The sequence below is a fragment of the Eumetopias jubatus genome, unplaced genomic scaffold (genome assembly GCF_037043125.1).
Source record: "Eumetopias jubatus isolate StellerSeaLion01/CBP00866 unplaced genomic scaffold, mEumJub1_p1.0 scaffold_17, whole genome shotgun sequence".
In the NCBI taxonomy this organism is placed as follows: domain Eukaryota; kingdom Metazoa; phylum Chordata; class Mammalia; order Carnivora; family Otariidae; genus Eumetopias; species Eumetopias jubatus.
The window spans coordinates 43,786,779-43,805,858 of NW_028274823.1; the positions used below are offsets into that span (position 1 = coordinate 43,786,779).

General features: G+C 37.5%; 1 protein-coding gene across 2 annotated transcripts in view; it reads left to right on the forward strand.

Annotated features, from left to right (window-relative positions):
- The window catches only part of WAPL (WAPL cohesin release factor), an 89,353-nt gene that overhangs the window by 45,776 nt on the left and 24,497 nt on the right, over window positions 1-19,080 (forward strand). For both annotated transcript variants that reach the window (XM_028098657.2, XM_028098658.2), the window contains exons 5-8: window positions 14,474-14,569; window positions 15,657-15,809; window positions 16,058-16,194; window positions 16,913-17,024. In XM_028098657.2, coding sequence (XP_027954458.2) covers window positions 14,474-14,569; window positions 15,657-15,809; window positions 16,058-16,194; window positions 16,913-17,024 — 498 coding nt within the window. The remainder of the gene's footprint in view (window positions 1-14,473; window positions 14,570-15,656; window positions 15,810-16,057; window positions 16,195-16,912; window positions 17,025-19,080) is intronic.

The window sequence follows — 19,080 nt, forward strand, 5'->3', positions numbered from 1 at the left end:
TATGAATCAAAAATTTGTGGGTTTTTTTTTTTTAGTTTTAATTCCCTTATAGCTAAAATAGAGCGTTACATTAGTGTCAGGTGTACAGTACAGTGATTCAACAATTTTATACATTACTCAGTGCTTATTGAGATGAGTATACTCTTAATCCCCCTTGCCTATTTGAAGCATTCCCCCACCACCTCTCCTCTGGTAGCCCTAAGTTCTCCATAGTCTTTTGTCTGTTTGTTTTGTTTTTTTCTGTTTCATATTGGATTGTATCTGTTATTACATTTTGAAGTTGTTTGGCAATGTGTAGTCAGCTGTTAATCCCAACCATTAAAATTTTCATCTCTGAAAGTTTAGGTCTGTTTTATTTCTTTATTGTCTGCTTAACATATTCAGTGTTTCCTCTACCTTAAATACGTGGAATATAGTTACAGTTATTTTAATGTTCTTGCCTGATAATTCTATCATCTGTATTGTTTCTGGGTCTCTTATTACGGGTCATATTTTCCTGCTTCTTTGTATGCCTATTTTTTATTGAATCCTAGACTTTTACTTTGTTGGGTTTTGGATATTTCCCTATAAGATTTGTTTTTGTTTTAAAGATTTTATTTATTTAGGAGAGAGAGAGCATGAGGGGGGGAGGATCAGAGGGAAAAGCAGACTTCCCCCTGGGCAGGGAGCCCAATGTGGGACTTGATCCCGGGACGCCAGGATCATGACCTGAGCCGAAGGCAGTTGCCCAACCAACTGAGCCACCAAGGCACCCTCCCTATAAGATTTGACTTATTCTGAGATGCATTGAAGTTATATTTGATCCTTACAAGGCTTTTAAATTTTAGGTGGGTGAGAGCCTTTAGGGTCACCTGATTCCCCTGAATTACGAGGTTTTCCACTGTGGCTAATGGGAACATAAACTTTTTGCAGCTCTGGGAAAGAACAGTCTAGGGATTGTTTCCTTGCTCTTCTGGGGGAAGTTCATTCCCTTGCCTCAGGTACTTTTTCACACAGTCACTCATCATTACTCACTACATATTTGATGGGGACTTTGTATATCCAAAGTACTTTGAGCAGCTTTCTCCTTTGTACTGTGCTCTACAAACTGGCCACCTTCGTCTTCCTGGTTCCATCTCAGTAAGAGAGACTGCTACTGGTTGAACTGTGAATTCTTCCTTCCTGTGTCATTGCCTGGAAACTCAGGCAATTACAGGACTTCATATTTTTGCCTTCTCAGGGGTCATTGTGCTGTGCTGTCTGATGCCCATTTTCTGAAAACTGTTTCATAGATTTCGTCCACAATTTGTTATTTTCAGATGGAAAAGTGAAATTGGTCCCTGTTACAACATCGTATCCAGAAATGGAAATCCTAGATTCATATATGTGTTAGGATAATCATTATGTTCTGTACCCTTTTTTCTTCTTAATATAAGGATTGCCTCTGAAACTAATGATCCATTCTTGTTTCTGTCTCTTGTTTTCTTGCCTTACTTTTAACTTGACTTGATCCGGAATTTCCTATTAAATTGAAGTACAATTGTATCTATTTATCCTTAGTTAGGATTTCTATGTTGCCCATATAAAAAACATTTGAGAAAGTGTACAGATAGAAATTTGGTAGAACCGGGTTGAAAATAAATGAGGAAACTATGTTAAGAAACAGTAAGGAATAGAGCCAGGAGCCCGATGTGGAGCTCGATCCCGGGACCCTGGGGTCGTGACCTGAGCCAAAGGCTGTTTCTTAACCAACTGAGCCACCCAGGCGCCCTGGTTTCTTACTTTCTCTAATCTTGTCTGCATTTGATATAGTTGCTTCGTGGAAATTAAAATATTAACTGATGGAATGATAAAAGATTTCTACCTTTTCTATTTTATAAGTTTTCTAAAAGAACTTAAATTTTCATTTTTATTATTTTTTAAAGATTTTATTTATTTGAGAGAGAGTGTGAGAGAAAGGATGAGATGGGTAGGGTCAGAGGGAGAAGCAGCCTCCCAGCTGAGCAGAGCCGGACTCGGGGCTCGATCCCACAACTCAGGGATCATGACCTGAGCCGAAGGCAGACGCCCAACCGACTGAGCCACCCAGGCTCTCCAAGAACTTAAATTTTTAAAGATAGTTTTTATTTGGAAATATTTTCAAAATTACAGAAGAGTTGCAAAAGTAAAATAGTACAAGGAACACTCCTTATCCTGATTATCTTTTTTCATTTATTGGTTTTTTCATTTATTAGTTCTCTTCGTGTGTGTATACCCATATACATGCATGCTTGATTTTTTTTTCTGAATATTTAAAGGTAAGTTACGTATATCATAGCCTTTTACTCTTAAATACAGTGTGTATTTCCTAGTCAATTACAGGTTCCCATCTGTGGTAATCAAACTGCAGTAAATTTTACATTGTCCCAATATTTTTATGTAATCTGTTGTTTCAGTTTTGTCACTTGACACAGTAATGTCCTTTGTAGCATTTTCTCCTCTTCTGGTACAGGGTCCAGTCTAGGGTGAGGTATTTTATTTAGCTGTTGTATCTCTTTAGTCTCCTCTACCTGGAATATTTCCATAATTCTTGTCTTTTATAACACTGACATCCCCTTACCCTTTAAAAAAAGCACTCATTTTGGTTTATTCTCAAGTTTCTCTTGATTGTATTCAGGTTACTCATTCTAGGGCAGATACTGCGTGAGTGATGATGTATTCTTCTCAGTGTATCACATCTGGAGGATGTTCATTATGATCATCCAGTCAAGGGCTTGTCTATTCTTCTACAGTGTAATAACTGTTCTTTCCTTGCAACTAAAAAGCAGTCTTTGAAGAGATACTTTAAAACTATTCAAATAACCTATTTTTCATTGCACTATACTCTTAGATTTAGTATACATGATGATTCTTTCATGATCCAGTGTTTACTGTGCTGGTTGCAAAATAATCATTTTCCATCTCTCCTACTCCCTCCACATTCACCAGTTAGTTCTCAACACTGCTGTACGCATGAGCCCACCCTTTTCCCCATTTTTAATTTTCCTTTTATCAGTATGGACTGATGAATCTTTTTTTTTTTTTTTAAGATTTTATTTATTTGAGAGACAGAGAACGCAAGCAGGGGGAGTGGGAGAGGGAGAACCAGGCTTCCCGCTGAGCAGTGAACTTGACGCCCAGGGCTCGATTCCAGGACCCTGGGATTGTGACCTGAGCCAAAGGCAGACGCTTAACGACTGAGCTACCCAGGCGCCCCTCTCTCTCTTTTAAAGATTTTATTTATTTATTGGAGAGAGAGCATGCACAAGTGGGGAGAGGGGCAGAGTGAGGAGAGAATCTCAAACAGACTCTGCCCTGAGCGTGGAGCCCAGTGTAGGGCTGTATCCCACAACCCCGAGATCATGACCTGAGCCAAAATCAAGAGTCAGATGCTTAACTGACTAAGCCACTTAGGTGTCCCTCTCACTCTTTTTTAGTGGTTCATATTCATTACTTATTTTGGAGCTAATTTGTCCTGATTTGGCCCCTTAATGCTGGCTCTCTTGTACCTATGACATGCCACCTTCTGTGAGCACTTCCTTATTTCTGGCAGAACACAGTGTTCCAGGTTCATCTTGTACCTGTGCTCTAGCCCTGGAATTGGGCCCATTCTCTCATGAGTCCCCATTCTCTGTGGGGTGTGGTATTTAGAGACCAGGATCTGGGTACTAGATGTGCTAATTGCTTCTTGACCCTTTTAGCAGATAGCAGTGGGAAACATGCATGTATATGCATATGAATTACATACATGTATAGGTTTCTGCGTATGCACATACCTGTTCTAGAAGTCATGAGTTCACACTCTCTAATGCTAAACTATCTCTGCAGGGTTCTTTCTTGCCTTATCTCTTAACCTTGACTTCAGCAACATCAACACATATACTCAAACCTATAATACACCTAAAATAGAGAATTATAATAAATCTAATGTGTTCAGGATTTTGTTTAATTTTTTTTTGTTTTTGCAATCCTGCACTTGCTCCACCCTATGCTGCTACCTGCTGAGGGTATCAGGTGAAATACTGTGTTCGTAAGTTGCTTAGATTGGTTTCTGTCTGCCTGCCTCTTTGTCCTTCTGACTTGTCTTCAGTGTTTGCTGTTCATTTGAATTACGAAGAGGTTTATTTGTTCTGGCTTGCTTTCAGTTTTAGTTTTTTTTTCCCCTTCATTCTTACTGATTTGTTTTTTGCATATTTACAACATTAATATGCTTCCAAAAGTCACAAATATACATAAAGTTCAGTGAAGAGTCACTTCATTGAGATATGTTCCAGCCTATCACCCACCCCTTGTAGGGAACTAACTTTACTCTTTTCTGCTTTATCCTGCCTGTTTTTCCTTTTTATTTTATGTATGTATGTATGTGTGGGTTTTTTTTTAAAGATTTTATTTATTCACTTGTCAGAGAGAGAGAGTGTGAGCACAAGCAGGTGGAGCGGCAGACACAGGGAGAAGCAGGCTCCCTGCAAGGAGCCCGATGTGGGACTCGATCCCAGGGCCCGGGGATCATGACCTGAGCCGAAGGCAGACACTTAACCGACTTGGGCCACTCAGGCATCCCTGTATGTACGTATATTTTAATAGTAGGCTCCATACCCGTTGTGGGGCTTGAACTCACAACCCTGAGATCAAGAGTTGCATGCTCTATTGACTGAGCCAGCCAGGTGCCCCTATTTCCTTTTTAAAAATAAGCACAGATTTTCTTCTTTTTGTTCCTTCTTACATAAAAGGTAGCATCTGTATGCTTTTTTGTATTTGGTTTTTTTCATTTAGTAATAATCCTTGGAAATCACTCTGTGGGTTTATCCTCATAATTTTTTTTTAAGTTGGGTTTAGATTGTATTTTTTCCTTAGTTTCTTTCTTTCTCCATTCTCTTACATGTTGTGTACATCCCTTAAATTGTAGTTACATATGTGTAGGTTATATAAATAAACAAATACAGTGTTGGGAAAATTTTTGTATATTCACATCTCTATAATTATTTGGTCCTAATTTCAGTTGCAGATTATTCACATGTTTTTGTCTTAGGATTTGGATTAGCTACTATAAAAGAAATTCCAAGTAAGTTTCTAAATAGGTAGCCTCTTTTTCTCGGGCTTACCAGTCCTTGTCTGTTTATCTCTGGACTGATTTCAAGTTGCTATGTTGTCAGAGTCCAGCTTCCTCTGTGGTAGTGTTCTGTCATGTCTACACTATTAAAGAGTATAGAAGGAATGGGAAGATGAGAAGGCCCTAGAAGGCCAGGACCCACAAGGTGTATTGTGCTTCTCTTCTCACAGCATTGACTAGGACTTAGTCATGTGTCCAGCTACGTATTCTCAAAAGAAAAAGAAGGGGAAAATGAATAGTCTCTAGCCACGGGTATCAAGATATTTACAGCTTTTCTTTTCAACTGGTCCATTTTATACTTAGTGGCATTTTTAGTTGTAAAACCTGATGCCTATTTTAGCTGATATTTTCATTGTGGTTCATTCTTGTATTTTATTTGTTTTATTTATTTATTTATTTTTTAATAACGTATTTTTTTTTAGGGGTACAGGTCTGTTACTTATTTTTTTACTATGTTCAGTTAGCCATCATTAGTTTTTGATGTAGTGTTCAATGAGTCATTAGTTCCATATATATTCTAGTATTTTTCATAGTTGAATTGTAGGCTGAGTTGTATTAGTTTTCATAAAGTGCCAAGTATTGAATTTATACTTTATCATGTGGATATTTTACATTTTATACTCAAATTATGTTATTTCAAATTCTGATGTGGCAATGACCTGCTTCTGTAAAATTGTTGCTACCAGTTATACTTTTGAAGTTACACTCACAAACAGCTGAATGGTAGTATGCGTTGTTCTTCATGTAGGTAGGAGTTAACAATTTTTTCATAAAAATAGCAGAACATATCTTTAAAAGGTTTTTTGTGGAGTTTAGTTAAAGCAGGCAGAAAAGATTTTCAGCTCTTTCTTTCTTGTACCTGTAGATTACATTCTCTGTGTAGTGCTCTGTATTAACCTATTCTGTATTAACCTATTCTAAATGTCTTGTTCTTAGCAGTAAATTCTTGATTTTAGTTTAGGGATGTCTGCATTTTCCCCTTAAATAATTTAATAATTTGAATATTTAACAAATTATGAAAATTTATTTAAGGGTTTTTTTTGTCATAGGGTGGGACAATTTGAGATTATATAGATAATTAAAGTTCTAAAGAGCCAAAAGTTATCATCTTGGTAAAACTTTTTCCCTCAAACTCCCTCGACTTCTACTACCCATCTTTTTAAAAACTCTTTGTAACTTTTTTTTAAGTCAATAAATTTTTAAGGAATTTTACATGTGATTCCTTCTGCTAATCACCATAGTTCCTTCAAAGTTAGAATCATAATCTTCAAAATAGCCCTTTTAAAAACTTTAGTTCAATCCAGTTATCACTGTCAGTCCAGAGTTCTTTTGGTTGGCCTTCTTTGATCTCTACTTGAATATGGACATACTTCAAAAATTTTCCACCTGTAATCTTTGGGAACCAATTTCTTTAGGGCCCTAGATATCAAATTGTACAAGTACACTGATTGCTATTTGGCAAGTGATCTAAAAGTATTCCTTAATTATTTCTAATACTGAAAAGTCTTGTTACTTCCACTCTACTCCATGAGCCCAACAGAAAATGTTACAGGTCTCATTGTCATCACTCCAGTAACCTGTGTCTCAGTGTAGCCACATTAACAATTTCTTTAAGAACTCATTTAGTTGTAGAACATGCTGATTGAATTACTGGTAAGAGTGCTATTCTGCTCTCATGATACCCTTGTGTGGGTAAGGCTAGATGAATTCTAATCAGCTTACTATATTTATCCTCATTTAGTACATAGTCTTCTTTAAAACTCAGAAATAAATTTGGTGCTGTTAAAAAAATTCATATGGCTTAAAAGCAGTTATTCCAATTTTTTTCCCCCTTTCAGGAGCCAGCTCAATGAAAGATAGCATAATATTGTCATTTCTTCTTAGCTTTTGGTGAAGGAATTCTTCTTTCCTCTGTTTTATAATTGTAATTCAGTAAGCCAATCTGTTAAGCATGGCCTTGGCATTAAAATTGTAAAAACCCAATTTTTATTCATTGTTCTTACAGAAACTGGGTTCTCTTTCATGGATAAATGCTCCATACATCTGTTACTGGCATGTAATAGAGTGCTGTACTTGGGGTTTTTCTTATTTGTCATGCCCCTGGAGAATTGAATAGAAGAGAATAATAGGTTTAAGATTACTAGGACTGAAATATGCTAAAATAATTCCAAATCTTTAGAATGTTGTTATAAGGGGCTTTCTTACTTATTTTATTCTAAATACTCTTCTCATTAGATTATATTAGAGCATACAGAATACACAAATATTTGAGCACTGAGAAAAATTAAGGAATTTGGTTAATGTGACATGTCTCCTTTTTAAACCAGAATAAAATTAACAAGATTAAAGGTAAGCCTAGTGTAATGGTGCAGTCAGAATGACCTGGTAAAAACTTAGCTAGGTTGCTGAATGATAAGGATGATTTTCATCTTCCATGAAAAGTTGATTACTAGATGGTGTATTTGCAGATACTGTACACAGTCACTTTCGCTAAGTGACCTTAGCATGTGACACAGTATTTTTATATAGTCTTCATACACAATTCACTTAGATGTTTATGGAATTTGGAATGATGTTTATGAAGAGCTCAAGAGTCAGTCACTGTCATTCTTCTTACCAGCTCCGCCCCTTGTGTATCTGCATGCACACCACATCCAGATGTTATTTTTCATTTTCATTTTTATTATTTACTTACTTTTAAAGATTTTATTTATTTATTTGACAGAGAGAGACACAGCGAGAGAGGGAACATAAGCAGGGGGAGTGGGAGAGGGAGAAGCAGGCTCTCCGTGGAGCAGGGAGCCCGATGCGGGGCTTGATCCCGGGACCCTGAGACCATGACCTGAGCCGAAGGCAGATGCTTAACGACTGAGCCACCCAGGCGCCCCTTTCTGAATGATTTTTTTTTTTAAGATTTTTATTTATTTATTCATGAGAGAGAGAGAGAAGCAGAGGGAGAAGCAGCCTCCCCGCTGAGCAGGGAGCCCGATGCGGGACTCGATCCCAGGATCCTGGGATCATGACCTGAGCCAAAGGCAGACGCTTAACCATCTGAGCCACCCAGGCGCCCTCTGAATGATTTTTAAAACATTTTATTTATTTATTTGAGAAATAGCGTGAGCACAAGCTGGGTGGGGGTGCAGAGGGAGAAGCAGACTCCTTCTTGAGCAGGGAGCCGGATGGGGGCCTTGATCCCAGGACCCCGAGATCATGACCTGAGCCAAAGTCAGACGTTTAACCCACTGAGCCGGGTGCCCGTTTTTTTTTTTTTTTTTTTTTTTTTAAATAATCTGCACCCAGTGGGGGGCTTGAACTTAAGAGTCCTGAGATCAAGAGTCACATGCTTTACTGACAGAGCCAGCCAAGTGCCCCTATCAATTCATCTTTTGATAGTTAGGTTTGTTTCCATCTCTTGGCTATTGTGAATAATGCTGCAGTGACCATGAGAGTGCAAATATTTCTTCAGGATCCTGATTTCTTTTTTTTTTTGATGAATACCCAGAAGTAGAATTGCTGGGTCATAGGATAGTTCTTTTTTGAGGAACCTCTGTACTGTTTTCCATAGTGGCTGCACCATTTGAATTCCCACCAGCAGTGTAACATGAGTTCCACTTTTTCTGTATCCTTTCCAACTCTTGTTATTTTCTGGTCATTTTTTTGATAATGGTCATTCTCATGGGTGTGAAGTGATACTTCATTATGATTTTGACTTATGTTTCCCTTTTTTTTGGTGTGTGTGACATTTTATTTATTTGACAGCACAAGCAGGGGGAACAGTAGGCAGAGGGAAAAGCAGGCTCCCTGTTGAGCAGAGAGCCCGATGTGGGGCTCGATCCCAGGAACCTGGGATCATGACCTGAGCCGAAGGCAGACACTTAACCTACTGAGCCATCCAGGCACCCCATCACTTTTTTTGTTTGTTTTTTAAGATTTTTTATTTATTCATTGGAGAGAGAGAGAGAGAGAGAGCGCACAAGCAGGGGGTAGAGTCAGAGGAAGAGGGAGAAGCAGACTTTCTGCTGAATAGGGCACTGGATGTGGAGCTGATCCCAGGACCCGGGGATCACGACCTGCACTGGAAGACATTTAACCTGCTGACCCACCCAGGGGCCCCTTGACTTACATTTCACTTACGATTACTGATGTCAGGCATCTTTTCATATACCTGTGACTCTTTGTATGTCTTCTTTGGAGACATTTCTATTCAAGTCCTTTGCCTATTTCTTAATCATTTTTTGTTTTGCTATTGAATTGTAGGTGTTCCTTACATACTTTGGGTAGTGACCCCTTATTAAATACATGGCTTGCAAATATTTCTCCCATTTGTAGTTTGCCTTTTTACTCTTTCCTCTGCTGTGCAGAAGGAAACTTTTTAGTTTGATGTTCTACTTGTCTATGTATGCATTTATTGCTTGTGCTTTTGGTGTCATATGCAAGAAGTCATTTCTAAGACTACTGTTGATGTAACTTTTCTCCCATGGTTTCTTCAAGATGTTTTACATGTTCAGGTCTTATGTTTAAATCATTAATCCATTTTGAGTTGATTTTTGTGTATGGTGTAAGATAATGGTCCAGTTTCATTCTTTTGCATGTGATACGTGGTTTTCCCAGCACCATGTGTTGAAGAGACTATCCCCATTTTGTAGTTTTGGCACCCTTGGTGAAGATCATTTGACCATATATATGTGGATTTATTTCTGGGCTCTCTGTTTTGTTCCATTGGTCTCTATATCTGTTTATGCCGCAGTTCCCTACTGTTTTGACTACTGTTGCTTTATAATGTGTTTTGAAACCAGGAAGTGTGAGGCCTCTAGTTTTTTTGTTTTTTTGTGAAGATTGTCTTGGCAATTAATGTCTTTTGTGATTCCATATGAATTTTAGGTTCATTTTTTCTTTTTCTGTAAAGAATACGATTGGGATTTTGATAGGAATTGCACTGAACCTGTAAATCCTGTTGGGAAATACGGCTATTTTAACAGTATTAAGTCTTTTTTTTTTTTTTTAAGATTTTATTTATTTATTCATGAGGGACAGAGAGAGAGAGAGAGAGAGAGGCAGAGGGAGAAGCAGGCTCCCAAGGAGCAGGGAGCCTGATGCGGGACTCGAACCCAGGACTCTGGGATCATGACCTGAGCTGAAGGCAAACGCTTAACCATTTGAGCCACCCAGGTGCCCTAACAGTATTAAGTCTTATAATCCATGAACACAAGATGTCTTTCCATTTATTTGTGTCTTCTTTAATTTTTTTAGCGGTGTTTTGTACCTGTCAGTGTACAGTCTTTTGCTTCCTTAGTTAAGTTTATTCCTAAGGTTTCTTTTTTGTTTTGTTTTTGATGCTATTGTAAATGGGATTTTCTTCATTTTCTTTTTGGATTGTTCTTTGTTGTATAGAAATGCAATTGATTTTTGTATGTTGATTTTTGTATCATACAACTTTAGTGAATATATTTATTGGGGTTTTTTTGGTGGAATCTTTTGAGTTTTCTATATACACGATCATGTCATCTGTGAACTGATAAAATTTTAACTTCTTTTCCGTTTTGGATACCTTCTATTTCTTATTCTTGCTTAATTGCTTTTGTTGGTATGTCTAGTACTATGTTAAATAGAAGTTGAGAGAGCGACCATCGTTGCCTTATTACTGATCTTAAAGGAAAAGCTTTCAGTTTTTCACTGTTGAGGATGATAATTAGTGTGTGACCTTTATTATGTTTAGGTAATTTCCTTGTATTCCTAGTTTGTTGAGTATTTTTATTATGAAAGGGTGTTGAATTTTGTCACATGCTTTTTCTGCACCAGTTGTCGTGATGGACAGAATTTTATCCAGTCTGTTAATGTGATGTATCACATTGGTTGGTTTTCATATTGAATTATCGTTGCATCCCAGTGATAAATCCCACTTGGTCATGGTGTATAATCCTTTCAGTGTGCTATTGAATTCAGTTTTCTAGTATTTTCTTGAGGATTTTTCCATCTGTAGTCATCAGTGATGATATTTTGTTCAAAGACTTTTGAGATGAGTTAGAACAATGTATCCTAGTCTGATTTTTATAATAATAATACTTGCTAATAGCGTGTTTTCATGTCAGTTATTTCATTTGTTTATTGCAGTCCTCTGTTAGGTAGACTACATACTCCAGTTTTCTTATGAAGATGCTAGACTCAGAATTACACATCATTACATAACTATTATTAGTAGTATTACCCATAATAATTAATACTTGTAGAGCACATACTCTTTCAGGCAATCTTCTAAGTGTTTTACATATATTTATTTAATCCTCACAACAACCCTTTGTAGTAGGTACTATTATTAACCCCATTTTACAGATGAGTAAAATGTTGAGTAGCAAGTAGTAGAGCTCACTGTTTATCTGGATTTTAATACAGACCATCTGGTTTCTAAGTCTGCTTTTTTTTTTTTTTTAAGATTATTTATTTATTTGAGACAGAATGAGAGAGAGAGAGAGAGAGAGCACATGAGAGGGGGGAGGGTCAGAGGGAGAAGCAGACTCTCTGCCGAGCAGGAGCCTGATGCGGGACTCGACCCGGGGACTCCTGGATCATGACCTGAGCCGAAGGCAGTCGCATAACCAACTGAGCCACCATTTAATTTAGACCCTTGACTTGCTCTGCTATTTTGTTACCCGTGGAATAAGATAACATTATTATCCAGAAGATTATTACTGGACATCAATTTTGTGTGTGTGTTCCCCCCATCAGTGCTTTTTTATTTTTTTATTCATTTTCTTTTTTAAAGATTTTCATTTGAGAGAGATGAGTGGGGAAGAGGGAGGGAGAGAGAGAGGGAGAAGCAGACTCCCCGCTGAGCAGGGAGCCTTACCAGGGACTCATTCCCAGGACCCTGGGATCATGACCTGAGCCGAAGGCAGATGCTTAACTGACTGAGCCACCCAGGCACCCTGTATCAATGCTTTCTAAAAATAAATAAAGCACTTGAGCTTTGAGACACCTTTCCAAATGTCCTTGATCTTCTGGGCTGATGAGTGTGCTTTGGGTATTAGAAGTTGCTTAAATGAGATATCTAACAGCTAGCAGGCATATGGATTATATAGCTGATGTTAGAGAAAAACAGAAAGGAATAGGGAGCTAGGTTTTAAAATTTATGTTGATTCTGCTTTATGTGGTTGTGCCTTAAGAGGCCTGATCAAGTCATTTCCTGGGTGTATAAATTGCTTTAGATTACCAGTGTCTCTTCACTTTATGCAAACCTGGTATATAAGAATAATGGGTTTATATACGTAATACGGGTGAGAGACTTTATGCTTCTACTTTCACAGTAGGATTCCTTTTAGTATTAAGATTTTTCTAACACATTTACTATGCAAATCCATTTAAACTTTGTCTTTTCTTAAACCAGTTCTTTTGGAGCTTAGACTGTGTTCTTGATGTCACAACATGGTTATTTTAAAGATAGTACTTGAAAAAAGATAACTTTGTTTAATTCCAGTTATGTTAGTTCACTGCAGCTAGTAAGGGAAGATGATTACTTCCTTGATGTGGACTTTTGGCCTGTCTTGAAGTATGTTTCCCCATTTGTACTCTTAATCTTACTTTTTGCATGTAGTACTGAAAGTGTGAAGTTTATTATAGTCTTATAAAGAGAAAATCTCTAAGGAGATCAAACCATTTATATGAAGCTTAAAGGACAAAAGTTAACATGACTTTTGTAAAGGATGGAAAATGTTCTCAGTCTCAATCTCCTTTTGAAAGTGAGGGTTTGGGGGCGCCTGGGTGGCTCAGTTGGTTAAGTGGCTGCCTTCGGCTCAGGTCATGATCCTGAGGTCCTGGGATCGAGCCCCACGTCCAGCTCCCTGCTTGGCGGAGAGCCTGCTTCTCCCTCTCAACTTTGCCTGCCACTCTGCCTACTTGTGCGCTCTCTCTCTGTCTAATAAATAAAAAAATCTTAAAAAAAAAAAAGTGAGGGTTTTTGGGGGTGCCTGGGTGGCTCAGTTGGTTAAGCAACTGCCTTCAGCTGAGGTCATGATCCCGGGGTCCTGGGATCAAGTCCCTCTGCCTCTGCCTACTTCTCCCTCTGCCTCTGCCTGCCACTCCCCCTGCTTGTGCTCTCTCTCTGTCAAATTAAAAAGAAAAAGAAAATCTTTAAAAAAAGAAAGTGAGGGTTTTTGTGCTTTTTATACAGATTTTTTTTTTAAGGTTTTATTTATTTATTTGACAGAGAGACACAGCCAGAGAGGGAACACAAGCAGGGGGAGTGGGAGAGGGAGAAGCAGGCTTCCCGCGGAGCAGGGAGCCCGATGTGGGGCTCGATCCCAAGACCCTGGGATTATGACCTGAGCTGAAGGCAGACACTTAACGACTGAGCCACCCAGGCACCCCCTTTTTATACAGATTTAATTTTTTGGATTTGATTATAGGGGCTTATGGGTCTTTATTCTCAATTCTGAAATTCAGAGTGTTAAAACTAAAAATTATTTTTTTAAGTCATCTCTCCATACATCTTTTAATATTTTTAAAAATATTTTTATTTATTTATTAGAACAAGCGGGGAGGGAGAGGGAGAAGCTGAGGGAGAGGGAGATCAGGGAGCCCAACGTGGGACTCCATCTCAGGACTCTGGGATCATGACCGGAGCTGAAGGCAGACACTTAACCGACTGAGCAACCCAGGCGCCCAAAATTGAAAATTATTTTCATTACATTTCTATTAAGTTGATTTGTCAGCACACTGACCTGAGGTGGAGCAGTTTACATCTTTATCCCAGTTCATGTGAATATGAATACATTTTGCTGCAGAAATCATATATGTTAGTACATAGTACTGCTTTAGATTCCCCTGTGTTGTGTAATATATGGTATATATTCCATAACTACTTTTTAAAAAACTTTGAAAATTTCTTAGTAATGGTAGTCATCTGGCCCCAGCAGTTTCACTTAAAAATAAATATACATGGCCCTTTATTGCTTTTCATAAACTGCCTTTTTTCCATTGTTGGAAGAATATGCAGCATGAATGAGTAGTATGAGGAATAAAGTATATGTTGAATTAACTATATTGATTACTAAGTTAGTACAGATTGGTAATAGTTAATAAATAATAATACAAATTACTAAGTTAGTACAGATTGGTAATACCAATAAACATATTGGTAATAGTCCTGGTAACAGAGGACTAATTTTTGATTTTGTGGCAGAATACCACAGTGACTCCATAGGCATGGGAGCACAGTGGGAATATAAGCCAGGTATTGTCTCTCCTGCTCTGTCTAGGATACATCTTTATGTATTTAAGTTATTCTTTGTGATTTTTATTTTATTAAATGAGACAATTTTATAAGGATGGAAAATAAGAAGGAAACAGTTTATCTTTTTCTCATTTCTTTAGTCTCCTACAAAAGCTGTATATAATGCCAGACATTGGAACCATCCAGACTCAGAAGAGCTACCTGGACCACCAGTAGTAAAACCTCAGAGTGCCACAGTAAGTGAACTGTACTTTTTAATTTCATTTTTGTTTAAGCCTTTGCTATCTTTATTCAGAATTTGAAAATCTTTGACTTCTAACAGTTTATTTTGGTCTTCCTCACTAAAATGAAAGGCTTCAGTTTAATTCATTGGAAAAGTGAGAATTGTGGACAGGATTATCGAAATTCTGGTGCTACTAGTTTATGGATAAAAGCCTTAAAAAATATTGGATCACTTTTTACTCCTGACCCACATCTTAATGGAATTATTGTACTTAGTGTTTTAAGGGTAAATTATTTCATATTTGAAGTTTGTATTAGCTATTAAGAGCTATATTATAAATTATATCCTACATAGATCTTAGAGTAGCTTTGAGTGGTTAATTTGAAATTAATTTGAATAATTAATTTCAGAGAACTTTTTCCTGCATTCCAGTAATAGCTTTCAATTCAAAACACATTTGAAAAAGATTCTTATCAAACTATTTTCTTCAGAATAACTGGAAGGACCATAGATTAATACTTCTAAGTTAATGGTAACACCTCAGTCATCTGGAGCTGTCAAGGAATGAATTCTTTATAACAACAAAAAAATTAGGGATAGAGATCTTTCTAAAATATTTTAGTAATGTACAATTCCCTGTGTTCTTGAGTTGAATATATTAAACTCCATTTACTAGTATAAGATCATCATTGTGTGTATTAGTAATTATATACCAGACTTTTATTATGGCTATTTATTTATATCCTAAATTGCAGATTCTTTACTTTAAAAGTTCTCTTGTCTATCTGGTTTTCTTGTCCTGTTCCTAGCTTTTTATCAATGCTATTTATGTGTGTAATTGTGGTTCTTTATTCCTTCTAATGGTCTTGGAGACAAATAACAAATTGTGTGTGAAATGTGAGGTTAAAAAAGACCAGAAGGAATTCCTGAGTGGTTCTTTTATGAGTCTTACCTAGTAGTGCATAGAATTTTAAAGTAGCCCTTTCAGAGGCCTCCTCCCATCTTTTTTTTTTTTTTTTAAGCCAAATTTGCTAGGTAGATGAGCTGTTACTATTTTTATATATTTATTTAGAACAATAATTTAATACCTTTATTAATAGGTGAGGCTGTCTTCAAAGGAACCAAATCAAAAAGATGATGGAGTTTTTAAGGCTCCTGCACCACCACCCAAAGTGATAAAAACTGTGACAATACCTACTCAGCCCTACCAAGATATAGTTACTGCACTGAAATGCAGAAAAGAAGACAAAGAAGTAAGCAGCCATATACAGTTATACTGCACGTGGATAGATTTTTGTATGTAACATTTAGCCTTTTAATGTCTTGAACAGATATCCACGAACTTAACCTTTCCTAGTACTACCAGTGTTTTTAAAACTTTTCTTCTGTTGCCATGTAATGAACTCTTTTATACACTTCTAAATGAAGTACAGCACGTCTGTAGATTTAAATATGCTAGTTCATGGTTGCAAAAGAAGTGGACTTATTTTTTTCTTGGCAGTTGTATACTGTTGTTCAGCATGTGAAGCACTTCAATGATGTGGTGGAATTTGGTGAAAATCAAGAGTTCACTGATGACATTGAATACCTGTTAAGTGGCTTAAAGAGCACTCAGCCTCTAAACACACGTTGCCTTAGGTGAGATCTTATTTTTATATTTGATAAATGTATGCATGCTCTATCTTACTAAAATTTTCCAGCCAAATAGAGCCAAACATTTTCTTATCTTGATTTTGTTATCATGAATATAGTTTATAGCCGATGTAAATAAGTTAAAATGTGGTTGATTTCTTGTAAGGGACTTGATTCTACATTAACAAAGGAAAGTTGGATGATTGTAGCTTGTTAGAATAGTGTAGGCTTCACTTTACAGATGCTTAAAAGAAGTGTTAGACTAACAAATTTTTTAAGTTCTTTTTCAGCCCCAAATTTCAGACAAGTGATAAATGTTTGATTTAAGCATGTTTTGATTTGGATCATCTTTTGCATACTATAGTGGATTGAATTATCTTAATTTGATTGAATTATCCAGTCATATCCAATCATATATTATCTGTAGTCTTCATGTATCAGAAGCATTATGAAAGGTAGCTGAGACTTTTGGCTTTTAATCGTAGTAGTAGTGTAAGGAATACACCAAAGACGATCGTGTGTTACTTATATTTATACTAATCACTTACTATGCATCAACATTTTTAATAATTCAGTTTGCCCATGTGTTTTATATTGTGATCCATATGGGCAGGGAGTGACACCCTCCCACCCTTCCCCATTTCCTTGTTTTGGTATTGTGCAAACAAAAAACTAATGCACTAGCTATTTTCAGTCCCCCCTAACCTAGTCTATTTTCTCCTAGCGTTATTAGCTTGGCTACTAAATGTGCCATGCCCAGTTTTCGAATGCACCTGAGAGCACACGGAATGGTAGCAATGGTCTTTAAAACCTTGGATGATTCCCAGCACCATCAGGTATTCTTAAATTTCTGGGATTAGGAACATTATTTAAAAATTACAGTCTATTTAGGGGCACCTGGGTGACTCAGTCGGTTAAGTGCCTTTTTTTTTTTTAAAGATTTTATTTATTTATTTGAGAATGAGAGAATGAGGGGACAGAGAGCACGAGAAGGAAGAGAGGGTCAGAGGGAGAAGCAGACTCCCTGCTGAGCAGGGAGCCCGATGTGGGACTTGATCCCGGGACTCCAGGATCATGACCTGAGCCAAAGGTAGTCGCTTAACCAACTGAGCCACCCAGGCACCCCGTGCCTGATTCTTGATTTAGGCTCAGGTCATGATCTTAGGGTCATGGGATCCAGTCCCACGTGGGGCTTGAATTCAGCAGGGAGTTTGCTTGATGTTTTTCCCTGCGCCCCCACCCATTCACATACTCGTGCTCTCTCTCAAATGAATCTTTTTAAAAAGATTTATCTAGGGGCGCCTGGGTGGCTCAGTCTTTAAGCGTCTGCCTTCGGCTCAGGTCATGATCCCAGAATCCTGGGATCGAGCCCTGCATCGGGCTCCCTGTTCAGCGGGAAACCTGCTTCGCTTCTCCCTCTCCCACTCCCCCTGCTTCTGTTCCCTCTCTCTCTGTGTCAAATAAATAAATAAAATCTTTAAAAAAAAAAAAAAGATTTATCTACATTGGATATTCATATATGAATATTTCCCAATTATGGGTTGAGTTTTATTTGCTAAATATAGAGAGCTTAATATCAGAAGTTTTTGCTTAATATATTATTTAAGGATATTTTCTCATGACATTTTTTTCTCTTAATATTATTGTCAGTTTATAGTATTAAAACATCAGCTCCAGGGAAGAATGAACGGGGGAAATCAGAGGGGGTGATGAACCATGAGAGACTATGGACTCTGAGAAACAAACTGAGGTTTTTAGAGGGGTGGGGGATGGGTTAGCCTGGCAATGGGTATTAAGGAGGGCACGTATTGGGCACCTGGGTGGCTCAGTTGGTTAAGCGACTGCTTTCGGCTCAGGTCATGATCCTGGAGTCTCAGGATCGAGTCCTGCATCGGGCTCCCTGCTCGGCGGGGAGTCTGCTTCTCCCTCTGACCCTTCCCCCTCTCATGTGCTCTCTCTCTCTCTCTCTCAAATAAATAAATAAATAAAATTAAAAAAAAAAGGGGCACGTATTGCATGTAGCTCTGGGTGTTTGTTATACGCAAACAATGAATCATGGAACACTACATCAAAAAACTAATGATGTAATGTGTGGTGACTAACAAAATAAAATTAAATTAAAAAAACAAAATAAAAAGAGTTTAAAACAGTTTGAAAACAAAATAGTATAGAAAGGTATATAATGAACACCTCAGTGTACATTTAATAAAAGGCAATAATTTCTTCTGTATTCTTCTCCCCCCCCCCCAATTTTTTATGCGTGTACCATCAATAAAATCTTACAGGAAAGAAAAATAAAACATCAGCTCCACACCTAACATACCATACCATACTGGATATTTAATTATGTGAGCATTGATTTCCTCTAATCATAAAGTGCTGAAAAAAATCTTTTAGGGGCATCTGGGTGCTCAGTTGGTTAAGTAACTGACTCTTGATCTCAGCTTAGGTCTTGATTTCAGGGTTGTGAGTTCAAGCCCCAAGCTGAGCTCCATGCTGGGACATGGAGCCTACTTTTAAAAAAAAACAAAATGTTTTTTACTCTTTGATATTAATAGCATGGGAAAAACAGTTTGGAATTAAGTTGTTGTTTTTTTTTTTAAGATTTTATTTATTTATTTGAGAGAGAGAGCACATGAGGGGGGGGAGGGTCAGAGGGAGAAGTAGACTCCCTGCTGAGCAGGGAGCCCGATGCGGGACTCGATCCCGGGACTCCAGGATCATGAACTGAGCCGAAGGCAGTCACTTAACCAACTGAGCCATCCAGGCGCCCTGGAATTAAGATTTTTTTTTTTTAAACATTTTGTTTGGATATTGAATCTAGTTCTAGCCATTTTGAAAAGAAAGAAATTCTCATTTTCATTATGACTTTGACGCTAATCTTTTAAAAAT